This window comes from Chiloscyllium plagiosum, unplaced genomic scaffold (assembly GCF_037043375.1).
Source record: "Chiloscyllium plagiosum isolate Xiang-an unplaced genomic scaffold, Cpla_swu_hap1 HiC_scaffold_11, whole genome shotgun sequence".
NCBI lineage: Eukaryota > Metazoa > Chordata > Chondrichthyes > Orectolobiformes > Hemiscylliidae > Chiloscyllium > Chiloscyllium plagiosum.
The window spans coordinates 34482793-34510113 of record NW_028270149.1 but is presented as its reverse complement, the minus strand read 5'-3'; the positions used below and the strand labels follow the sequence as shown (position 1 = coordinate 34510113).

General features: G+C 40.0%; 1 protein-coding gene across 8 annotated transcripts in view; it reads left to right on the top strand.

Moving 5' to 3' along the window:
- Positions 1-27321, top strand: part of tenm1 (teneurin transmembrane protein 1) — a 2430772-nt gene that overhangs the window by 2397148 nt on the left and 6303 nt on the right. For all 8 annotated transcript variants that reach the window (XM_087991975.1, XM_087991977.1, XM_087991976.1 and 5 more), the window contains 2 exons: positions 1187-1483; positions 10682-12290. In XM_087991975.1, the coding sequence (XP_087848101.1) occupies positions 1187-1483; positions 10682-12290 (1906 nt within the window). The remainder of the gene's footprint in view (positions 1-1186; positions 1484-10681; positions 12291-27321) is intronic.

Here is a 27321-nt window from a genome sequence, read left to right as displayed (position 1 = left end):
TGTGAGATAGCAGCTAACCATTGATCCACTGTGCAATGTCATTTTGGAATACAAAATTTGACACTTCTTTTCCAAACATTAACACAACATTCTGCATTTCATTTTTTGTCTTGAGGATAGTCATTTTATTTTATGAAAGAAATATTAAATAAATTTAATACATCCCATAAGTCAGTTAAATTGTGCAAATTTGCATTGAAACACATGGGATACATGAAAAAAAATGTTAAGAATAACCAATGAAATAATTTATTGTGCTTTTTGCTACTTATGCCTCTTTCTGCTTTATAATATGATTCATATATCAAAACAAAATGAATTCCCGCAAGATTATAGATCTTGAGAAAAGTAGTTACCAAGATCAGGAATTAGTAACATTCAAATTCAGCAATTCAAATGATACATTAGACTATCATGCCTGAGGCAAAATAGTTATATATTACAACAGTGACTACCTCTCAAAAGTACTTTATTACCTAATTGTAAAGCATTTTTGGGACATCCTAAGGTTGTGAAAGGCAATGTAAAAACACAATTCTTTCTTTCCTTTTTATTCCTTCCATTGGTTTTACAAAGCCCGCAGTGATTTTAATTTTTTCTTTAAATGAATGAATATCACATTATTAGATTAGATTCTCTACAGTATGGAAACAGACCCTTTGGCCCAACCAGTCCACACTGACTCTCCAAAGAGTGACTCACCCAGACTGGTGCCTAACGTGGGAATCAAACCCAGGTCCCTGGTGCTGTGAGGCAGCAGTGCTAATCACTGAGCCACCGTGCCACCTGATCATAATGGAGCAGAGTTCAAAATGCCATTTTCAAACATAAGCATAAAATCTACAATTATCATTGGGCAACCTTTTCTATAATTTAAGTCAACCTATGAAGTTTTGTGACAGTTGATTGTCTTAAAGACTTTACGTTCATGTAAATTGATTCTTGGAATGTTAGAATTATAATCTCATCATTGCTAAGATTCGCAAGTTCTTCATGGAAAACACTACAGAAAAGAAATTACAATTTAATTATAAATTGTAATCAGAAGAAAATATTTTTGAAAATGATCTTTCTTAATGAAAAATGATGAAATTTGTTATGGTCAGAGTTTAACTGGAATTTTATCTTAAAAGTTCAAGGCAATAAACTTGTTGGTGATGCTGATTCAGATTTGGTTTATCATTAGGCTCATAACAGAAACCTGCTGTCCATAGACTTTGACCGTCGCACCAGAATTGGGAAGATCTATGATGACCATCGAAAGTTTACTCTCAAAATTCAGTATGACCAATCTGGACGCCCAATTCTTTGGGCACCCAGTAACAAGTTCAATGAGGTCAATGTCACCTATTCCCCAGTGGGGCTGCTGACAGGCATTCAGCGGGGAACTTGGGTTGAACGAATGGAATATGATCAAAGTGGCAAGATCATATCCAGAGTACTGGCAGATGGGAAAATATGGAGCTACACTTACTCAGAAAAGGTAAGAACTTTCTGGGCTTTTTATCGAAAAAGTCACTTCCTAGCGTTCAGTCTAAGAAAATTCTGGACATCAATGCATTTAGCAACATCAGTGAACTAAGATTGTTAAGCTATTAAATAGTTAAGAAAGTAATCAAAAAGGAACTGATTTTGAATTTTCACCTTGGGGAAAGAAATTGATAATTCAGCTACAGTTGCACTGTACAACCTGGTTACATATGCAGAGTGTCCACAGCATAGCAGGCAATTGGAGTATTATGAATGCTTCCAGTACTGTAACGGTGAGGCTTATTTCTATTGTCATTACTAATTTAGCATTTCATTGTCCAAGACTTTCACCTGTATTCCACTTCCACCTAGCTTGATGGCTGAACCACAGCTTTACTCATATGTTCAATTCCTGTTCTGCGTTCAACTGACAGGAAGCCTATTTGTTAGTTGCAAAATGTGTGACACAATATCATGTGCTACTTTCTGCAGTTCAACTCGATCACTTAACACACCCAGCATGTAAAAGTAACGCTTTGTACTTTGCATAATAACTCATTAAGCACATTTTGCCTTACATTCAAACTTCAACATGCAATTATATCAAAAAAATATAAATCATAACATGTTAAACAAAAATTGACTCTGGTTTTCAAATCTAATTGCTTTGTCTCAAATTTAAAGGACAAATTTCAAAATTAAATTTTTCAACTTTAATTATTAGACTCAAGGATCGCATCTAAACCTGGACACAATTCTATGTACAACTCTCACAGTTAAGGTCTTTTGAAAACTATTGAAACCATCACTCATAAGCATCCCAATAGTAATTGTGACCAGTTGTTTGTAAAGCTAAAAGCTGGTAATTCTTTGATTATTGTAGAGATTGGTATCAGGATTAGTATCTCCCTTGAGCTATGCCTCCAGAAGCCTGTCAAGTTAGTCCTTCGACAGTGTGACCTCAGGCCATCCCTTCCCACTTTGTGTCATCACCAGACACTGTTGTTATAACCTAAGGCTCATTCATATCCCCCAGAGAGCTTCAACCATGTGGAGTACCATCAACAAACACTGGAAAGTTAGAAATGGGAAGGGTCAGGAATCAAGTGATGTCTGAATTCAGTTTTTACTCCTCATTCTCAATGTGAGGATGCAGCAACAGTCCCTAGCAAAACTATAAGTTACTACAGGCCCTCTGGAGTTCCTGCATTCACCTTGCAATAGCAGGAGTTATTAAAAAGTGCTTTTGGTACAACTTGGCTGCCTGCTATCAAAGAAGTATCATAGAGTCCCTTTTGTGTTATTAGCCCTATCAGGCTATTAGACTTGAAAGGTTTGAGGTTAGTAAGGAGGTGGTGTTATCAATTCTAGAAGGTGTGAAAGTAGGTAAATCCCCTGGGATTTTTCCGAGAATTCTGTGGGTAGCTAGGAAGTAGATGGCTGAGCCTTTGGCCTTGGTCTTTGAGCCGTAATTGTCTACAGGTTTAGTACCAGAAGTCTGGAGGATTGCAAATGTTGTGTCTTTGTTCAAGAAGGACAGTAGAGATAACCCAGGGAATTATAGACCAGTGAGCCTTATGTCTGTTGTTGGAAAAGTTTTGGAAAGGATTATAAGAGATAGGTTTTGTAAACATCTAGCAAGCAACCATTTGACTGGAAATAGTCAATATGGATTCGTCAAGAGCAGGTCGTGCCTTACAAACCTCATTGATTTTTTTGAAAAGGTGACCAAGCATGTGGATGAGGTTAGGGCAGTTGGCGTGGTGCACACGGACTTCAGCAAAGCCTTTGATAAGGTTCCACATGGGAGGCTACTGGAGAAAATGTGGAGGCATGGGATTGAAGGTGATTTAGCAGTTTGGATTAGAAACTGGCTTTCTGTAAGAAGGCAATGAGTGGTGTTTGATGGAAAATATTCACCCTGGAGTCCAGTTACTAATGGTGTACCACAAGGATCTGTTTTGGGACCATTGCTGTTTGTCATTTTTATTAACGACTTGGATGCGGTCATTAGTGGATGGGTTAGTAAGTTTGCAGATGATACTAAAATCAGTGGAGTGGTCGATAGTGTTAAAGAATGTTGCAGGTTGCAGGGAGACTTGGATAATCTGCTGAATTGGGCTGAAAGGTGGAAAATGGAGTTCAATGCAGATAAATGTAAGGTGATTCATTTTGGGAAGAATAACAGGAAGGCAGAATACTGGGTCAATGGAAAGATTCTTGACAGTGTGAATGTACAGAGAGAATCTTGGTGTCCACGTACATAGATCCCTGAAAGTTGCCAGCATGGTTGATGGTGCTGTTAAGAAGTCATACAGTATGTTAGGTTTTATTGGTAGAGGGATTGAATTCTGGACCTGTGATGTCATGCTGCAACTGTACAAAATGCTAGTGCTGCCTCACTTGGAGTATTGTCTGCAATTCTGGTCGCCACATTACAGGAAGGATATGGAAGCATTGGAAAAGATGCATTGGCGATATACTAGGACATTGCCTGGTCTGAAGCGAAGGTCTTATGAGGAAAGGCTGAGTGACTTGAGTCTGTCCTCATTGGAGAGAAGATGGCTAAGGGGCGATTTAATAGAGACATACAAGATGATCAGAGGATTAGATAGGTTGGACAGTGAGTGTCGTTTTCCGCGGATGATGACATCAGCTCTTACGAGGGGACATAGCTTCAAATTGAGGTGTGATAGATTTAAGACAAATGTTAGAGGTAGGTTCCTCACTCAGAGAGTGGTAAGGGCGTGGAATGCTCTGCCTGCCAAAATAGTTAACTCAACCACATTAGGGACATTTAAACATTCCTTGGATAAGCATATGGATGATGTTGGGACAGTGTAGGGTGATGGGCTTAGAATAATTCACAGGTCGGTGCAACATCAAGGGTCAAAGAGCCTGGTCTGTGCTGTATTGTTCTATGTTCTATGAGTCCCTTTTGTGTGAAAGCAGGCCATTCGGCCCATCAAGTCCACACAAACCATCTGAAGAGCGCCTCACCCATTTACCCTATCCCTGTAACCCTGCATCTCCCACAGCTAATCCATCTAGCCTGCACATCCATGGGAACTATGAGCAATTTAGCATGGCCAATTCATTTAACTTGCACATTTTTGGACTGAGAGAGGAAACCAGAGCATCCGGAGAAATCTATGCAGGCATGGGGAGAATGTGCAAACTCCACACAAATGGGCAATCCAACCCAGGTCCCTGGCACTGTGAGATAGGAGTGCTAACCATGGAGCCACCATGCCACATGTGATCTTTTAATTGATGCTTGTGCTAGGCCCCTCTTGCAGCTGAATAACTGTGAAGAGGTATTTCATTTTTCTGGGCCAGTGTGCTCCAAATTATGTATCCTGGTGAGATAGTAGTCAATTTGGCTGCATCAACTCACAGACTTCTGCTAGCAGTTGGGCAGAGAATCCTGGTCAAAAGGGTATATGTGTACCTTGCTGGAGGTAGCTGTAGCACAGGTCACCCACCAAACCGGTGCAAGCAGGGATGAAATTTATGCCTCCACAGTTTTGAAAAACAAAGCGACCGTACAATGACCACCCTTGACTTAGTTTGCCTCTTCAATGTTTCCAGATATACGCAGGCCAAGTGTCATTAAAATAGAAGTTAAAAGTGACACCCAGCTATCCCAGTTTAGAAGTCAATTAAACAACAAAACAGTATTGAATCACAGGCTTTATTTTATTGTTGCTGTCTCAGCTCCACAATGAGAATTGCATTTTCCCGTGAAACCATCAAGAAAAGTATTGTAGCATTTGTTGGCTTAAAGAGTTCTGACACAGATAACGCATTGTTCAGAGCATTGTGATATATGGTCGTTTGTATCATTTTCTCAGCACAATAGAAAAATGCACAAAGATCTGGAGGTTATATTCATCATGCTGAAAGAAATTACACAATAATTATACTAAAATGCATGGGCAACTTAAGTTAATTAAAAATTATACTCCTAGTAATTCAAAAAAATTAAGTTGGCACTTTATAATACAGATAATGTATTCATTTTTCTCATTAAAATTTGTTAATGCAAATTTGGCTAATTAAAATAGATTTCATTTTACTGAATGTAATGCATATGTATAATTTTTATTAAAGATAACATGCATGAATTTTTAATTCTACCTAATGTACATATACACCAATCTACACATACAACAATACAAGCAAACTTTCATACTATTGAAATGATTGATTTATATTTTCAAATATGCCTCAATTCAGCTTAACAGAGTAAGGTAATAAAGACCAAAGAAAAACGTCTGAGCACTGAAAACCTGAAAGAGAAATATTAATCACTAGAATTGCACAGCAAGTATCAATAGCTGAAAAGACAAAGGACAAACAGAGTGAGTTGGCAGTAGGTCCATACCCCTTGGTCTATTTGCCTTTCTTCCACCATATTCCTACTCCACAGGAGCCTTCCCTTTGCCAGCTCTTCTAAGCTTTCCTCCTCCTCTGCTGTAAGTTTTATATTTCCTTTAGGCCCAAATTTTACTTTTATTTCTTGTCTCATAAGATCATTCATCTTCACAATTTACACTTACTTCTACTTTGCACCACCATCACTCTATCATTTTACCATGCCTGCCTTCCAAATTAATCACTCAAAGCCCTGTTTTATGGTTTCTCCATTAGTACATTCACATGACAAGTGCAGTTTCAACATTTTAAAGGACCTGTTCTGCTCAATCAGTTTTATTGAATGTCAAAGATAGCTTATGAAGTAGACTCCAGTTCAAACGCGAAATGGAGCAGGTAAATTACCAGACACAATTAAAGCAGTAGGGAAAGCACTAGACATGAGTAATATATTTTTATCAGAAAAAGAGAGGGAGAAAATCAGAGAGCAAATTGTTCGCTGTCATAAAACACCTTCTAGTGGATTAAAGATTTGCGTGTCCTAAAATCTGCATGCAGGATGCCTGCCTGTTTCCTCAGAAGACCATAAGATATAGGAGGATAATTAGACCATTAAGTCCATCCAGTGTGCTCCACCATTCAATCATGGCTGATATGCTTCTCAACCCCATCCTCCCGCCTTCACCCCATAATCCTTGATCCTCTTACTCATCAAGAACCTATCTAACTCTATTTAAAAGACATAGCCTCCGCAGCCTTCTGCAGCTATGAGTTCTACAGATTAACCACCTTCTTGCTGAAGAAATTCCTCCTCACCTCAGTTCTTTGGGTTATCCCTTTATCTGAGGCTCCTCAGGTGATGATGTCCACGGGTACTAGTCTCTCCTACTAATGGAAACATCGTCTCCACATCCACTCTATGGAGGCCTCTCTATATTCTGTAAATTTCCATGAGATACTCCCTCATCCTTCTAAACTCCATTGAGTGCAGACTTAGAGTCCTCAACCCCTCCTCATATGATAAGCCCTTTATCCCTGGGATCATTCTTGCAAACCTCCTCTGGACCCTGACCAATGCTAACACATCCTTCCTGAGATCTGGGGCCTGTATCAGTTGCAACCTTATCAAACAGTAAATGCTTAAAAAATTCAGCAGGTGAAGTAGCACTCTGGAAGTAGAACAGGGAAACTCATGTTTCAGATGTGTACTCTTTACCAAACCCACAGTTAACCTGAAATCAAAGACCTAGTTGGGTGATTAGTTACTCAATTAAAGACAGAAAGTAGTAGTAATAAGATTGTGTTCAAATTGTTGGAAAGTGTCTTGCACCAGGCAATTTAGTGATGGAGCTTCTTCTGTTCAGTAATGTGATGGAGAGACAGAGATCCAAGTTTGCCAATGACTCCAAGTTTGGTGGTACAATAAGCAGTGCTAGTGGGAACAAAGAATTAAAAAGAACCATTGATAGACAAAGTAAGTGAAATTCAGTGCACAGATAAATGTGAGGTCATCGATTTTGGATGAGAAAAGGATTTATGTGTTTTTTTTTAAATGATGATAATCTAGGAACAGAGTAGATCCAGGCAATTTAGGGATGCATGTAAATAGATCTGTAAACTAAAGAAGTCAGCTACAGTGTCATTATGGAGGGTTAATGAAATTTCAGTGGGCCTTTGAGCTAGATTATAATGAAGAGGATGTTCTGCTACTGTTAAATAAAATTCTGGTTAGACCACATCTGAAGTTCTGGGCACCACACCTTAGACATTATGGTCCAGATTTCCTGTCCCAGAAAAAACAAACACTAAGTGGTTTCTTGGTGTTGAGACGCATAATTGATCAGAACTTCTGGGGAACCAACGTAAACACTAATCTGCACTGGGAAACCCTTTCCTGATGAAGGGCCTATGCTCGAAATGTCAATTCTCCTGCTCCTCTCATGCTGCCCGACCTGCTGGGCTTTTCCAGCATCACATTTTTAACCCTTGCTAATGGTCCTCTGAAGTCTCCCAGTGCGTAAGATTGGTTGTTTGCCTGCTAGTTATACACATTTTTACCATATTTATTTGGAGCTATTGTTAGCAGAAGTAAAGCCTGTTCAGGAGCATATCCCTTTCGATCATAACAAAGCACTCCAGCACCCTTCGCCACCCTCAGCTTAGCTCACTGTCCCTGTGACTTCCAACACTTGTCACACTCAGCCATAGCTCAAGCACTAATCACCATCACTCCCGTCACAGATCTGTGTTTAGTCCATTCGCTGGCAAAGCTGACCATCCCAAATGCTCACCAACAAATCCCACCCCCCCAACCCCACACTCTTCATTCCATTCAAACTTCCTGCATTCTGCTCCACCCCAGGCACTGCAGATTCCATCCCCAACCCCACCCTCTCACTTGTTCTCTCCACACCCTTTCCATCAACACCTATAGCCCAGCTTACATACTGCTGCCTCCCAACAACCCTGGTCACCTTGAAGTGGATGCTAATGGCTAGATGGCACTTGATGTGACATTAGTGCTCGAAAAGCAGTTTCTGTTGTTCCAAAGTCGATGAAATGGAAAAGGTGAGGCTACAAGTTGGTGAGGATCCTGTATTTCTGTACAGCGTTCTCCCATTATATTCCTGTACCCTCAGCTAGCCAAGAAAATGTTTCTTGTTGCTTGCCATTTAACATCCGCCCACAATTAAACACTTTACAATTTATCTTGTTGCTTTTATTTTAGATTATTAGATTCCCTACAATGTGGAAACAGGCCCTTTAGCCCAGCAAGTCTGAAGAGTAACCCATCCCCCTCTGACTAATGCATCTAACACTATGGGCAATTTAGCATGGCCAATTCACCTGACCTGCACATCTTTGGACTGTGGGAGGAAACCGGAGCACCTAGACAAAACCCACACAGACACGGGTAGAATGTGCAAACTCTGCACAGTAACCCAAGGCTGGAATTGAACCTGGGACCCTAGTGCTGTGAGGCAGCAGTACTAACCACTGAGCCACCGTGCCGCCCTTTTATCATTCGTGGATGCATAATTTTTCTCTTCCACCTTCTCTTCGTTCTTTTGTAAATGCTGTTCACTTGTATTAGAGGAACACACAAACAGGAGGATGCCATTTAGCCCATGAGTCTGTTTCACCATCCAGTTAGGTCATGGCTTTTCTGTATCTTAATTACAACCTCTGCCTTGGCTCCATATTTCTTAATATCCTTAGCTGACAAAAACTGCCCGATTTTCCATTCATTCCTCCAGTTGTTTCTGTTGTCCCTTTCTGTCGACCATGACTCGGTTACCTTATATTCAGTTATAAGGTAGTGAGTCCAAGTCCAAATCTTGGAACACTCTCTGCTCATTCCTGAAGAAGGGCCTGTGCCCGAAACGTTGAGTCTCCTGTTCCCTGGATGCTGCCTGACCTGCTGTGCTGTTCCAGCAATAAAGTTTCAACAAGTCCAAATCCTTGAGTGCAAAAATCAAGGCAAACATTACAGTGCAGTATTATATGAACATTGCACTGTTGGATTTGGTATCTTGTGGATAGGATCATTACATCACAGAAATAAATTGTCTGGGAAATCTCACATTGAAATCTGTGCAAGTTTTCTGTGCATAAATTAGCTGTCGTATTCCTGTGTTTCAACAAGAAGCAGTCCAGAAATACTATGTGGATTCTAAAACACTTTGGCACATACTTTGACAAAGAAGGGTGGTGTCAAAATCCAGGGTTATTTTTGTGCTTCTTATCTAATTATCAACTTCTTTTGACTTACACGCTATTATTTCTGCTATTTAGTCACTGTGTCCTCACCATCAAACAATTCACTCTGGTTCTGCTTATGCAAATGAGCTGTTTATCAGTAACCTCTTCCAATTCTGATGAAAGATAACTCTGCATTTATCTGTTTTTGCAGCGTTACTTTTTGGAGGTATAAAACAAATGTAAAGTATTGCAAATGCTGGTAAAATCAGAAAATACCAAAAATTATTCAACAAATCAGGCTGCATCTGGAGGGAGACAAAATTAATGTTTCAAGCCAATAATCTGTCATCATCAGAACTGGGAGGTCAAAGATGGAGCATGTTTGAAGAAAGCAAAGAAGCAGTGAAAAGAAAGGAAGGGGAGGAAGAAAAGGGAATGGTTATGGTAGGATGGAAAGCAGGAGAACTTAAATAAACAAAAAAAAGAGAATAATGCAAGGCAAAACGGGATAGTTATGGGCAAGTAGATAATCAAAAAAACTGAATTTGAGGAAGTGTAAATTCAGAATAGTTAAATGATCACCATTCGGTCCTATCCAAAAGAAATGATGGGAAATGTTATGATATGAAATTGCCAAGCTTGGTGTCGAGTCTGGAAAGACCAAAAAGAAACTTTTGCTCTACATGCTTCTGCTGAATTTCATTGGAGCAAATAGAGAGTACAGTGTCAACCTGAGGTGGAGGGAGAATTAATTCCATTTACATTCCAGATGAAACTTGAATTGTGATGCCCAGCTCAAACTCTACTCATGTGTCTTAAATGCAGTTATTTGCCCACACCTATAGCAATGAAAACAATTAAATTCATTACAATCTGTGTCCAATGTATTCAGGAATTCCATAGAATTTCATTGGTTTCTGATTTCATACAATTTGCAACTCAGGTGATGTCAAAGCTATGTGTTGGAAACCATACAGTTTCCCATTGCTTATTTCTGGTTCACAATAGCACCATATTTGTGGTTAACTCCACCAACAGTATTGTTTTACTTCTTCGAAAATGTCTCAAGGTTTGTTTGGTTTTGAATATCTGAAATTTCCATTAAATAACTTTTAGTTTTATTTTTCAACAGTCTGTGACACTTCTTTTGCATAGCCAGCGAAGGTACATTTTTGACTTCGATCAGATTGACAGACTTTTCTCGGTCACCATGCCCAGTATGGTTCGACATACTTTACAAACCATTTGCTCTGTAGGATATTATAGGAACATCTACAGTCCACCTGACCGCAGTGCCTCCATTATACAGGATTACACTGAGGATGGGCGCTTACTTCAAACATTGTACTTAGGAACTGGACGAATGGTAGTCTACAAATACACTAAACTGTCCAAGTTTTCTGAGATTATTTATGATACCACTCAGGTCAACTTCACTTACGATGAAGCAGCTGGTGTCATTAAAACCATCCAGTTGATACATGAAGGATTTACCTGTACAGTCCGCTTTCGACAAACAGGCCCTCTTATTGCTCGACAGATCTTCAGGTTCAGTGATGACAATCTTGTCAATGCTCGCTTTGACTACAGTTATAATAACCTTCGAATCACGAGCATGCAAGCAATGATCAATGAAACTCCTCTGCCCATTGATCTATATCGTCATGATGATGTTTCAGGGCGGACAGAGCAATTTGGGAAGTTTAGTGTAATCTATTATGATCTAAACCAGATTATAACGACCACTGTTATGACACACACCAAGCGATTTAATACCAATGGCCAAGTGAGAGAAGTCCAATTTGAGATCCTGAGATCCATTACATATTGGATGACTATTCAGTATGACAACATGGGACGTATGATAGTGTGTGAGATAAGAGTGGGGACTGATACCAATCTTACCAAGTACTCATATGAATATGATGCTGATGGACAACTGCAAACTGTTTCTATCAACAACAAACCTCAATGGCGCTACAGCTATGACTTAAATGGAAACATTAACCTGATGAGCTATGAAAATAGTGGTCAACTAACTCCACTGAGATATGACCTGCGAGATAGGATTACCAGGCTCGGAGAAGTAGAGTACAAAATGGATGAAGATGGCTTCCTCCACCAGAGGGGTGATACTATATTTGACTACAACTCCAATGGTCTACTCAACAGAGCATACAATAATGTTGCAGGTTGGAGTATGCTGTATGGATATGATGGACTGGGAAGACGTGTAGCAAGTAAATCAAACACTGGGCAGAGCTTGCAGTTTTTTTATGCTGATCTGATTCATCCAACCAGAATCACTCATTTGTATAACCATACCAACTCTGAAATCACGTCTCTCTACTACGATCTTCAAGGTCATCTCATAGCTATGGAGATCAGCAATGGTGAAGAGTTTTACGTAACCTGTGATAATACAGGGACTCCCTTAGCTGTGTTCAGTAATACTGGGCAATTAATTAAGCAGATACAATACACACCCTACGGAGATATTTACGAGGACTCCAACTCTGATTTTCAAGTTATCATCGGTTTTCATGGCGGGCTTTATGATCCCCTGACAAAGCTTTTACATTTGGGCCGTCGTGATTATGATGTTGTGTCTGGACGATGGACAACACCAAATTATAATCTCTGGGAAGAGTTGAACAACAATCTATTCCCATTTAATCTGTATTCATTTAAAAACAACAACCCAATCAGCACTGTTCAGGACATCACTCATTTCACTACAGGTAAGGAATAATAGATAGTTACAAGTCTGATACCTCTTTGTGGCTAAAGGGCCTGGTCTTGTGCTGTACTGCTCTTTGTTCCATGTTCTTGCCACCTTGCCAAATATGCTCTGACTGAGAAGGTCAACTGGGGACTTTGTCAACCTATCCTCTGAAAGCCACACTTCTGTTGTTGACTTGATCTAAACTGCCTCTCCTCACACTTTATGTTAATTTCCATTAAATTCCTGAATGACATACATGTAAATCAGTTAAACTTTTGCAGTTGTCTTGCCTCACTGAGGTAGTGCACAGGAAATCAAGGCCCACAACTCCCATAGAAGTCACAATTTTTAAAAAGTTATCAAAGTACAATGTCACCAATTTATCTTTGGAAAGATTTAGGTTAACAGAAAACATGGACCGGGTTTCTGTACTTAACAAGAATAACTATTTATTACAGATATATAGATTTTAACCACAAGTAAATAACTATGAACTGTCTATATATAACTCTATTAGTTAAAACTCTGACCCCTTTATAAATTCTCCCTCTGTCCACAAACATATACAGGCAAGTGGATGGAGGAAACAAACAAAAGAGGGGAAACTTCAATAGCACCTGTCCTCAGGATTCAAAGGAGTGTTCTTTTTGTTTTCCCAAGTTCTTCCAGTTCTCTGATCTTTCCCTTCAGGTTCTCTCAGTTCTTCACAGGAGGCACAGATTGGCAGCTTGATGAAGTACAAAATGTCTAACTTGTTGGTTAAAAACAGCAATTTATCGCAATTGGTTAAAGAAGATAAACTGTCTTTCTTCCGGCTTTAGACATAAAACCTTTCCATTATGCAGTCCAAAGGCCTCTGCCTGTTTCACTCAAGCCCATAAGCTGTTCAGTTACTCAGGAGCTAATCAGACAGTTGTTGTCAGGCTGATGGCCTTGAACATCCACAACTGGTCAAAACTTCACAAATCAATCAATAACTTGTTGCTGACGAAATCTCCGTTTGTGTACAACCCCTGGTGCTGCTACACCTACCACAAACAGTTTTATCCACAGCTCGAATAAAATACCTGTGTAAAGACTGCTTACAATAAGTTTCAATAACTTGTTTCTTAAAACTGCAGCAATTCTTTCGACAACCATTTTTTAAAGCCCCTTTCCCAAATCAGTCCATAATCAAAAATGAAGTGAAATAAAAAGATGCAGTCTTTACTCAGTTTTGAGTATGTCAGATGTGAAGTCCTTAAGTTGACTTCCCAAAATGATCAGAGTAGGAAATTTTAACCTTCAGAACATTGATAACGATATGTAATCTTCAAAAAGCATTTCAAAAAGCTGAATTGCCTCTGCTCCGAATTATTTTATGAAGCCATAAAATCGATTTGGGTAAAATAAGTTAAACTAGATCTTTAAAGTTAAAAATCACATAACACGAAACACAACAGATTTATTTGGAAGCAGTAGCTTTTGAAACACTGCCCCTTCATTAGGTGGTTGTGGAGTATAAGATCGTAAGACACAGAATTTATAGCAAAAGTTTACAGTGTGATGTAACTGCAATTATCTATTGAAAAAGACCTGAATTGTTTGTTAAGTCTCTCATATTTTAGAATGGGCATGTTGGTTTCAGTTCTATCATATGTAAATCTCAGGACTTTCTTAAAGATATATTCTCAAGTGAACTGTAACAATATGTGCCATGTTGGCCCAGATAACAAAATTGGATCTTGGATTGTAAAAGGGTTTGATGACAAAACAAGGATGAAAATAGTTTTGAGAATAATTGAAAAGGAAATAGGAAATTTCATAAGAATGAAAAACTCAAAGAATTGTTCACTAATAAGAGCAATATTACTGTGTATATAATGTGAACTCACCAGAATGAGTCCAAGAATGAGAAACTACCAGACAGTTTCCAGCTCCAAATTCAGCAAGGAGCCAAAGCTGGCCAGTGGGTGAGAGCACAATGTCAGATGGAAGGGGCTGAAGGAAAAGTCACATCAAACTTCTGTGACAGATGAAAGGGAGTGATAGCACAGAAGAAGTTTGTACTGTCCTTCTGGGGCCAGAGGAGCATTTCCTTTGATCCCAGGAAGAAAATGTTAATAAGTTAGAAAGTCTAATTGTTTCAATCATTTCCACTGCCGGCATGTTTTCCCAACAGCTGTAACTGTTGGAAAAGCCATTTATTGAGCTGGGCCTGATGCTATGATGCAGTGTAGTGAATGACTCCTAGGTGGTCGGGAGCTACTCCACTAATGAGGGGAATTCCCACTTAGTCCCAACATTCCCAGCTCTCCCCCCCCCCCCCACTCAGCAATCTCATCACCAACTCAGCATCCTGTAGCAGCCATTGTGGATGCTGTCTGCATGTGCACAGGTGCTGACACCACTGTGCCGGGGAGGGTTGGGGAATGTCAGTGATGCATGCACAGTCTTTTCCTCCATCTGCATGGTGTACCATTTTGGCAGCCATTTTGGGGTTTGGAATAATCACTCCCATTTCACAAATAGTATTCTGTCTGTGTTTATATGCCAATTGAGGCATTTTGACATAATTCATGAATCAGAAAATGGTGGGTGAAAGGTTAATACGTTGCAACACAATACAAGCAAATGCATCAATTATTTTCAAAAAAGTCAAACTTTCAATCCTGTAGAAACCCTAACATATTGACTGAGATATATATTTTCATGTAACTCTAGGTGAGGTATTACATACTCTCACCAGATGTGATTTGGCAAAGGGGTGAACATGTAATATAGTTCAGGAGCCCAGTACAACACCTTCCCACCCATCCCGAGCTCACACCCATATTAGACAGTGTTGGTGACAACAAAATCAGCAGCCGGAACAACAATATAAATAAATATTTAAAGGTTAATAGAACTTAAAAACACAATTGACCCCAATAGTGCATTGCCTGTGCCATAAAATGGTTGCCATAGACAGACAATGAGGGCAAGACTCCCTTTTGTTCTGCAGTGTTTAAAAAGGCACAAAGAAAGATGATCGTTCTCCCACTACCCCACGTCATCACTAACCTGAGAAGATAGTACGCCATTCTTTCATATTTGGACATCTTTTAAATCCCATCCAAGATGCCAAAAGAGTGGTTGCCCAAAGCTCCCGAGTTGACCTTATTCTGCAATTCATCAGACCTTCTCTGTTGTCCTTTCTGCAGTCCCCACAATCGCCACTATGGAGCTTTGGCACGACCAGGACTGCTGGAGCTTCTGTTCAATTAGATTAGCCACCAGCTCCAGAGAGTGTCATTTCTCACAGTCAGGGGCGAAAGTGTACCCGCAGCACACAATAGCAGGTTTGTTGTTGGCATGTCAGCTCATCATTAACTTTTCTTAGGGGAGGGGAGATTTCAAAGTGTCCACCCACCTATAACTTTTTGCCCTCTGTTCTATTTAATTTACTGTTATTCATATACATGCTGTCAATTTAGCTTGACATCTTTTGAAAAACATTTACGACAAAAGCTTTGATACGCAAGCTTCAAAAAAGGAAGCTATTTAGTTTTCACATCGTGCACAGCAGGCTGGGTAGATCTTTTTAAAAACAATATACAATGTTTACGAACAGATAAAAGTCAAACCTTTCTTGAAAAAAATGATTCAAACAGATATTGCTATCATTCTGACTGATTCTAGTCAAATCAAAATGAACGCAGGCAGTACTAAAAGTGAGCTTTATTAATAATGTATTGTATTCTCGAGAACACAAAGATAACACATCAATCAAGCATCCCCAAAGACACATGCAGTATGTAACAATCTATCAAGTGTCACACAGCCATACATAACCTGATGGTTAAATGAAGTTTGCTCTCATTCTAACTCATGAGAAAGAATTGGTTGGATCCCCACAACAGGAAATTAATAGATAAAAATAAAGCACCCAAACCTACTTCCTCATTATCCAAAGTGGTTTTATGTCAAGGAAGCAGTGAATAATCTGAAAAAAGCTTAACTTTTTAACATTATCAATCGATTCAAAAAACTTCTTTCCTCTTTTTATTTTTATTTGAGCTTGTCTGTTGAAAATAAAAATACTAGTCTTGAACTATCTCTATCCATTTAACTTTCCTTCTGGGAAATGAATAAAACACAAGCTGCAATGTACTGGTAGTACTGAACTTAAAATCTAGGCATTGGGAGTTCAAGTGCCACAATAGTGCATTTAGAACTGAATGCAGTAATGCAGTAAATCTGGCAGTTTGTGGATCAACATGTAACAGTCTCAAAGGCAGGGGTGAGAGTGGATGTTATTCTTTCTACTTGTTTCATACCTACAGTGGCTTTTTAAAAAGGTACTAATTATGTTTTTGGTTCTCCTAGTGGCACTTCTCTGCATATTACCTTGATGTTGGTGCAGATAATAGAAGTCATTCTGCACCTAGATGGAAATAATTTGCAAGAACATTGGCTGTAAGGCTGGAGGAAATTACAAAGATGAGGCAGGACTTTGAGGGATTTGTGAGCAACAATCAGAACTTAATGTTAAATTGTTGCTTAACAAATGAGCCAATATAGATAGTGAGCACAGGGATGATATGTGAAGGGAAACGATGCATGTTAGGTCATAAGCAGCACGGATTTGGTAAAGCCCAAATTGGTGAAACTTAGAATGCAGGTGGCCAAACAGAAGTGCTTACAGCCAAACCGAGAGCTCATAAAGCCATTGATGAGGGTCTCAGCAGCAGAACTTGAGGCAGGGATGGTAATAGGCAATGTTATAGCTATGGAAATAGGTAGTCTCGGTGATAATGTGGATATGAGTTCATAATCTTATCTCAGGATCAAATACAACATCTCAATAAAATCTTCAATAAATTCTATTCTGGAACAGTGTGAAGTTCTCCTCCCATGCAAACGATTGGAAGACTCCATCTGTAGCAGGAGTGCCATGATTTACAGGCCTTCATGCTGATGCCCTTGTCCTTGAAAAGTGTGGTCATCTGCATGGAAGTTGAAACCATCTAGCATTCAAGTGCATGCTCATTCTTACCAATTGGCTGCAAACACAGACTGATATCTTAAGCAGAATTGAGGAAAGCCTCATTTAGCCATTCAATATCTCATTAATTTGCATCAAAGTAATCTCCAACACTTGGATATCAGGGAAATAAGGGTGGAGATTACTTGGAGGATGAAGGATGGGCATATCAAAATGGGAATTCAAATACTTCTTATAATCATTCTTGTTCACTTGCCCATCCTTGGAACTCGCTATTCTGAATATCGCTGGAATCTGAGAACTGTGCTATCCTCACTACATTGGGTTTATCCAACTCCTTCAACTCTTGCAAATCCAAAGATATGGAGTAATGATCATCTTTCTCCGCTTTTGCTCCAATCCTTTTTGTCGTGTTATGTTGTGCAAGACTCAGCAAGTCATGATCATCTAGAAATCTTGGCTGCTAATAGTGAATGCACCTACAAATCAGACCAGGCACCTGAATTGCCTCATCAGCATCTTGGTTGGTTACACAATGACATGTCTTGAAGTCATGTAGCTTTCATTCTTCCTGTTCTAGATCTCACTGTTATGACAGTATGAAAATCATCAGCCAGTTACAGAGTAACCCTTATCTCCAAAGGGTCATTTGTCCCATGAAATAGAAAGGATAATGTCTGGTCAATCACAGTTATTTGCCGAGAGCAATGTCTGTGATTGACCAGACATTATCCTTCCAATTCATGGGAATTGGGCATTGTTGGGTCAGCTGGCACTTATTGATCAACCTTAATTACTCTTGAGAAGGTGGTGGTGAGCTGGTACCTGGACTGTTGCAGTCCATACAGAGTAGGTATATCCACAGTGTTGTTAAGAAGGGAGTTGTAGGAATTTTACCCAGCAACAATTATGGAACAGTGATATCATTCCAAGTCAGAATTGTGTATGGTTTTGGGGGGACCTTGAGGGTGTTACTGCTCCCATTTATCTGCTGCTCTTGTCCTTCAAGGAGTAAGAGTCATGATTTGGAAGGAGCCTTGGTGAGAGCTATAATTCATCTTGTAGATGGTACACACTGCTACAATTCTGTAGAGGGAGTGATTTTTTTTTATGAACAAGGTGGTAATCAAGTGAGCTACCTTGCTCCCAAAGATGTCAAGTTTCTTGAGTGTAGGAGCTGTGCTCACCAGATAATTGGAAATTATTCCATTGCACTCCTAACTTTTGCCTTACAGATGGTAGAAAGCCTTTGGGAGTCAGTAAGTTACTTTTGTTATGGAGCAGACCAAAGCTCTTCATAATGTATTGTGAAGATAACCTAAGCCCTAAAGTTTCGTACATTAAAGGAAAATGTAAGGTGCTGTGTGTCAGATGCAATTTGATTGGTCAAACTACTCAACTTTAAGCAAACACACTTTATTTTTACACTACAGTTAAAACACAGACAGGGTAAAAATACAAGAATTGACTTAACTGTAACTCTAACGAAGTATTTAACAAAATAATATATATTATATATAATATATGTATATATATAAAATATATGTGTGTGCATGTATATATATATAAAAACTATTAAAAATGAGCTGTTCCAATGCAGTAACATCCCATAAACACACCCTTGGCAAAGGTAAATTCAGTAAACTAGATTGCCTCACATACAATTCTAGCAGTAGGAAGTGAACCCGAACTTTTAGCTGTAATAGAAAGAGGAATAAAAGCTTTGACATCCAGCTTCAAGATCCTAGCAGCTGTTAAAAGCTAAAATTAAAAATCCTCCTCCACTGGGAGATTGACCCCAACCATTCATGCTCCTTCAATTATTCCAACTTTAAAAATACTCAAGACACCACAAGCTGTTTATTTTACTGACTTTGAGCAGACTGCTCAGATCCTCTGTCACAAATGTTCTTCATAACAAAGGGACAAATTATATCTCTTAAAGCCACAGTATCATCACAATTATTTGCCACAGATTTCCCAGCCTGTGACCTGTTGTTGCCAGTGTTAATGTGACTGGACAATTCAGTTTATAAGCTTAAAAATTGATAAATGTTTACAGCATTGAAAGATGCCATTCAGTCCATTCAGCTCATCATGTCCACATAGTCTACAAGGACCTGACTGCACAAAATGCTGTTCAAATGCTTTGAGAGCTTCTGACTTAACCACCATTTCAGGCGGTGAGTTCCAGACTCCCATCACAGCCTGAGAAAATTTTTTCACCTCAACTCTCCTCTTAGCTTTCTGCTTTAAATATATTCCCTTGGCTATTGGACTGCTTAGTGTCTATGGAGGCATAAGCAATGCTATACATTGTGCAAATATCAATGCAAAAGCAGATGAAGGTGGTTTGATTAAACATGCTACACTGCAGTGATGTTGTGGATTGAAATGATTGGTCTCCAATAACTACAGCATTTGTCCTTTGTGTCCTATAAACCTCCTCCTGCCATTTACTCCAGCAACTAGCATTGAATGGCTGCTTTAAGGGCACTTTGTGTACAGGGTCTGATTGGACAGGGCTTCATTTCAAGGCTGCTTGCTTGATCTCGTATTGCTTGCTTACTTAGCATCTACTGCAGGTTTGTAGCATCCATGCATTGAATTTCTTGCCATGCCATGCCTGTTGGTACATTGGTGTTTCAGCAGAGCTTAAAGGCTCTCAGTATTGTGGTGAACACACTGCATGTTTAATCTACCAAATAATCAGATTGGAAAGTAAGTGAAGGCTAGTCCTCAATCCAGTCATGGAGGCCCACTGGCAGTCAGGGGTTCTTCAAACTGCCAGTTAAGGGCACTGCCCACACACAATCCAGGGATTGGCCACAGTCAGCCAACTTCTCAGGCTAGTCAGGGAGATCTGTCCACTGATAATCTGGGCAATAATTAGTTTGTCGGACTATTACAAGACATCAGGAAATTGCATATCATCAGTTTGAGAACTGCAAAGACAGCAGTGAGGCATCTGGTCAATAATATCTCACTCTTCAAAGTCAATCAGGTGTTGGGAGTGAATGCAATTCTGGGGGTCTGTGCATTGAGCATTGTGTATGGTGCAAGCAGCAAGTTGCTTTAGGGCAAAACAAGATCAGTGCCAAAAGGGGTAGGGCAGTCAAGACAATTGGTGTGGGGGCAGGGGGACAAGCAGAAGTGTAAGTTAAGGTGGGATCAAGAACAGTGACAGAGAAAGCTCAGGGTACAAAGAGGGAAGACACAACAGCATTAGAAGGTGTGGTGGGCTCCATGAGGGATGGTTATTGGCCTGCATGGATGAGTATAGAGGACCCAGGGTGAGCAGATTTGAGTTGTGATGTCAGGGTTTAGGGACAGGAACGTCAGTTGTTGGCAAAGTTAAGTGTGGTGTGGGGCATGGGTGGAAAGGGACTGTTGGGTTAGTGTGAGGTGAAAGGGGACATGGAGGCTATGGGAATTACCAGATGATTAGGTGGAACCCAGTGTTGATGGTGTCCACCACGAGTTGCATTCCATGCTGCAAACTGCAACTGCAAAAATAGTTGGTTCAGGGTGGGCAAAGTCACTGTGAGTTTGAGTTTTGTGTGATATAGCAAGAGATCTCGTTTGGCCTCACAATGCCATCATTGCCCCTGGACTGGCACAGGGCTGGCATCATGACAGCTTCTTGAGTATCTTGCACAGAAATGCAATATGATCTTTCTGTGGTAACTGAACTTTAATGCAGTAGGGTCTGCTTTATTTAATGAATTTTCTGAATGAACTAGTGATATCTTTATTGAGACATTCAGGGCATCTGCTTTCTCATTCTAACTGGTCTCATAACGTGGCTAAATGCATAGAATGGTGCTGGTAAATATGGCAACATCACCTAGGAGATGCACTTGTACACTGCAGATTGTGAAACTGTAATCATGCATATACCTGGAAGGGGTCTGAGGTGGAGAAATTAAGTGTTGGGACAGCCTTACAAAACATAGCAGTTTAGGAGGGAGCAGTTTAGGAGGGAGCAAAGGAGTGTAATTGAAATTAGAGATACTCAACAGATCAGACCAGAGAGACAGAAACATTTTGGAAGAGGTTGCAGAGATTAGTCAAAACAAAGTATTTATAAAGAAGGATGAAAATTCTTAATTTATTGGAGACTCCATCTGGGAGCCACATAGTTAAGTGAACTCTAAGATGACGTGTGATCAGGGCTGGATATGGGTTGTATTGGGTTTAGGATGGCCCCAGATTCCAAAATAACTGGGAGGGCAGCAAGGACAGCATTGGGATAGTTGAGTTCAGAGTTTTAAAAAAGGCATTGATAATGGTATCAGCAGCAGATAAGCTGAGGTGGGTTGGACACTAGTGATCATTTTGAAGGTGGAAGTAGGTAGTTTTGGTCATAAATCAAACTTATGCTTCGAACTGCATCATCACAAACCAAGGTTGCAAATTGCTTGGTTTCGACTGAGATAGTTTCCGTAGAGATGCATAGAGTTGGTGGCAAGAGTTAATGGCAAAAATCCTATAGTTGGCAAGGTCACTGTACTCTGCATTTTCAGCATACCAATATAGCTAGCTATACACTTCAAAATTCCCAAAGTTGGATATTTTGGAAGTTATTTAAACACACAAAATAAAGACCCTCTGTGGTTGAATTTCTCAATCATTGACTTCATCTAATAATTATGATGTTTTAGAGTGACTTTGCTTTTTCTTTAACTGTTAATGTTGATAGAAAGTTAAACAAGTATTGAGTTACTGTTTTGTTCTCAACTTTGTGATAAACGTTTGTGGGTGACTGATTAATGGCCAAACGACATTCTTATTTCAGATGTGTCAGATTTATGAATATTTCATTTTTAAAAGCTGTTAAGGCTGTTGAAGACTACAAGGCAAACTGACAGATAATTTTACTGAAAAGGCTGTACATTCGTATAATGAAGTAATTTTCATTCAGTGTCGTAGTTTGAAGCACTAAATTCAATCAGTGTGAAATTAGAAAGCAATCGGCTACACTCAGACAGTTGCAGCCACCATTACTAATCTGCTTCAAAAAGTGCTATTTTAGAAGTAAACTATTTATCATTTCTTTGCAGTGACAATAACTGATCATTTACTGCAGATGTACAAAATGTAGGTCACCTCAGGAAGGTGCTTTCCAAAAATCTCCTCGTGCTACATGGCATTAGCATAGAATTTTGACTTCTTATTGCTGCCGCTTTTAGTTCTGTGGTAGGATCTTTAAATTGGAAAATGTTGCATGGTAGCTGAAGATAATATTCAGATGGAAAATGCCAACAATGACATGACAGACAGGAACCAAATAGAACATTGTCTGCAGCATTAAAGATATAACATTCTCTCTCAAATAGCATCATTAAATACAGAACTGAAGCTTTCTTTTGGGAATTATGAAAGGCGAGGGGTGGCTGCATTTTTGAATGTGTCTGTTGTCAGACTTACCAGAAATCATTAACTTGTTCTAAATATAGAAAAAGAAGGTCCTTAAATTATTTGCACACTAAACACTTCTTAAACAGAAATGTCATTTGAAAGAAAGTAAGGCCAATCTTGTTTTGCCTGGGAACTGAGAAGAGGAAGAAAAATCTTGCAATATGTCAAGTGAAGATGACATATTGCTGTGAGCAACTTGTTATCACTCAAACCTGCTCAGAAATGAGCACTGTCACTTTTTCTGAGACGTTCTATTCAAACGTTGCATGTTGTGAATGTAGTTTCCAGGATGTGTCACAGGGTGTTATGTTGTAGTGACATAAAGAGTCATAGAGTCATAAAGTCCTACAGCATGGAGACAGGCCCTTTGGCCAAAACTGGTCAATGCTGACTAAAATCTCCTTCCATGCTCACCCGCTTTCCCTGCATTTGGCCTATATCCTTCTAAACCTTTCCCCTCCATGTATTTGTCCAAACACCTTTTAAATGTCGTTAACGTACCCGCCTCAACCACTTCCCCTGGCAGTTCATTCCAATTGCATACCACTTGCTGTGCAAAAACATTGCATCTCAGGTTCCCTTTTATTCTCTCCCCTCTAATCTTAAACTGATGCCCTCTAGACATCGATTCCCCAACTCTGGGAAAAAGACTGAGTGCATTCACCCTATCCATGCCTCTCATGATCTTATAAACCTCTATAAGGTACGTCTCAGTCTCCTAAGCTCAAAAGAAAAAGGTCATAGCTTGTCCCACCTCTTTCTCTAGCTCAGACTGTTGAATCCTGGCAACATCCTTGTAAATTTCTTCTGCACTCTTTCCAGTTTAATAACATCCTTCCTGTAGCAAGGTGACCAAAGCTCAACACAGTACAAAATTGCAGACGATGACACATCCCTCCCAGATCGTCTCAACATCTTCTATGCTCGCTTTGAGCAGAATTTCAGCAGAGAGGTAACACCTATTCCAACAAGCCCTGATGAACCTATCCCAACAGTCACTGCATCAGAGGTCAGATCAGTTTTCCTTCGTGTGAATCCAAGGAAAGCGATGGGACCAGACAGAGTACCAGGCCGTGCACTGAGGGCATGTGCAGATCAACTGGCAGAGATCTTCTTGGATATCTTCAACCTCTCCCTGCAGTAGACCACTGTCCCTGCCTGTTTCAAGAGGGACAACATTATCCCTGTGCCTAAGAAGACTATGCAGCATGTCTCAATGACTACCGCCCAGTGGCCCTAACTTTGGTGGTCTTGAAGTGCTTTGAAAGGCTGGTCATGGCATTAATCAACTCCAGCCTCCCCACTACTCTTGACCCACTCCAATTTGCCTATCGGACCAATAGATCCACGTCAGATACAATATCACTTGCCTTTCACATCTTGACACCAGAAACAGTTACGTAAGAATCCTACAAATTGACTACAGTTCAGCCTTCAACACTATTATCCCCTCAAAACTGATTACTAAACTTAATGATCTTGGACTAAGCCCCACTCACTGCAACTGGATCCTTAGTTTCCTGACCCACAGGTCACAATCAGTGAAGTTTGAGGACAATATTTTATCCTCACTAACTCTCAACACTGGAGCCCCCCCCCCCCCCCCCAGAGGTGTGTACTCTGCCCCCTACTATACTCACTGTATACCCATGACTGCGTTGCCAAATACCAGACCACTGCCATTTACAAGTTTGCTGATGACACCACCATAGTCAGTCAAATCTCAGATGGCAATGAAACAGATTACAGATGGAAGGTGGAAGACTTGGAAAATGGATGCACTGAGAACAACCTAGCTCTCAATTCCAGCAAAACTAAGGAACTCATGACTGACTTTCAGCGAGATGTTACTCATGCCCCCTACACATTAACAGATCAGAGGTGGAATGAGTGGACAATGTCAAGCTTCTGGGAGTGGTCATCCACAACAAACTTTCTTGGACTCTTCATGTGGACACACTGGTTACATAGGCCCAACAACACCTCTTCTTCCTCAGACACCTGAGGAAATTTGGCATGATGGCGAATACCCTTACCAATTTTTATAGGTGCGCCATCGAGAGCATTCTGTCTGGATGTGTCACTACCTGGTCTGGCAACTGTACCATTCAAGATCAGAGACGATTACAGAGCATGATGAACTCAGCCTGGACGATCACAAAGACCAACGTCACATCTATAGAATCCATCTTCCAGGCCCGCTGTTAAGGAAAGGCCACCAGCATTCTCAAAGATCCATCCCACCCTGGCAATGCTTTTCTACAACCTCTACTATCGGGGAGAAGGTGCAGAAGTATGAATACATGCTCCAGCTGGTTTTGTAACTGTTTCTACCCTGTTGTTGTCAGAATACTGAATGAACTCACAAACTCTTAACATTTACCTGCACTTTTGTTTTTGCTTTTGCTGTTGTTTACCTATTATTTACTACCTATGCTAATTAACTCTGTGATCTGTCTGAATTACTCGCAAGACAAAGCTTTTCACTGTGCCTTGGTACACGTGACAATAAATTCAATTCAATTCAATTCACAATACCCCAAGTGCAGCCTCACCAACGTCCTGTACAACGTCCTGCAACATAACTCCCAACCTCTATACTCAATGCTCTGACTGATGAAGACCAGTGGGCCAAATGTTACTTTCACTGCCCTGTGTACCTGTGACTCCGCTTTCAGAGAACCGTGCACCTGAACACAAAGTCCCTCTGTTCCATTACATTCCTTAAGGCCCTACCATTACTCATGAAACTCCTATCTTGATTTGACTTTCCAAAATGCAACACCTCTCACTTATCTATATTAAAGTCCATTTGCCATTTCTCAGCCCACTTCCCCAGCTGATCAAGTTCCTGCTGCAATTTCTGATAATCTTCCTATTGTTCGTGATATCGCCTATTTTAGTGTCATCAGCAAACTTACTAATCATGCTTTGTACATTCTCATCCAAATCATTGGTATAGATAATAAGCAGCAATGGACCCAACAATGACCCCTGAGGCACTCCACTAGTCACAGCCTTCCAGTCTGACAATCATCCTCCCCCTGTTACCCTCTGCTTCCTACCACCATGCTAATTGTGTATCCAATTTATCAGTTCCCTCGGATTCCATTCGATCTAATCTTCCAGAACAGCCTACCATGTGGAACCTTATCAAAGGCCTTACTGAAATCCAAATAGACTATATCTACCATCTTGTCCTCGTCAACCTTCCTGGTCACTTCATCAAAGAGGTCTAACAAATTTCTGAGGCATCATCTCCCACACACAAAGCTATGCTGACTATTCCTTTTCAAATTAATCGTATATTTTATCTCTCAAAATCTTCTCAAGTTACTTATCTACCACATCTATTAGGCATACTGGTCGATAGTACCCAGGTTTTTCTGTGCAGCCCTTCTTGAATAAGGACACAACATTCACTACCCTCCAGTCTTCCAGGATCTCACCTGTGGCTAACGATGATGCAAAAATATCAGCCAGGGCCCCTGCAATTTCTTGTATAGCCACTTACAGTGTTCTTGGATATATCTAGTCAGGACCAGAAGATTGATCCACCTCCCTACATTCTAATACACCCAACACCTCCTATACTGTGAAATGGACTATCCCCAAGATACGACCATTAACTTACCCAAGTTCTCAAATCAGCCAAGGCTACCTTGTGTCCCCTTTTTGCCTTCCTGACTTCCTTCTTTAGTAAATTCCTATAAACGCTGTATACCTCAAGGGATTTTCTTGATCCTAGCTGCCTGTACCTGACCCATACCTCCTTTTTTCTGGTCAAAGCCTCTATATCTCTTGACATCCAGAATTCCCTATTCCCATCAACCTTACCTTTCACCCTCACAGGAATATATAGACCTTGAACTCTTGCTATCTCAGTTCTAAAGGCCTCCCACAACTTGGTAGTGAGAAATTCTCATAAAGCATGTAATGTGCTTTAAAACATGGATTCTGAGTTTATGCAAGTTCATTCCTTTCATCACTTTGACTAAATTATTTAAGGTTAGCATCACCTCTGAAATTTTAAAGAGAGATGTTTTGTATGACTGCACAAAGTATTCGTCCACACCATTTTGAGAGCCAAACACAATTCATATTATAAGAAACCGGGATTGCTGAAGATACACAGCATGTCAGATAGCAACTACTGAGGAACAACAGTAATGGGTTAAATCTTGATAGCCCCTCCTGTGATGGGTTGGGAGGGGCTGGGTGACAAAATGGGGGGCAAGATGTGGGAAGGGAGCCCAACATGTTCTGCTAGAGTGAGGCTAATTTCTGCTTTCATTCTGGAGGGTGAAACTTAACAACTTGCAAAAAGGTTCAGCTGAACATTTTTATCTTTGTGGGCTGCTCACCAACATTTTGCTTCCACTATAAATATGCACCTTTCACTTTTCTCAGAGAAATTGCCAAATAAGCTGTGCATTCATGTTTTCTATGGGCTCTTCTGTATTTAAAGGTAATGAGCAAATGCATCCTAATTTTGAATGCATGATTGTATACCTATAATAGTAATAAAACAGTACAAGTGTTACTTGTTCTGTTTATTATATTATATCATTTAAATGTCTACACCATATTTCCAGAAAGTATTTTTAAAAAAGCCAAAGCAACTCTAAGGATCACATTTTTTTTTAAAATTTCACATTTG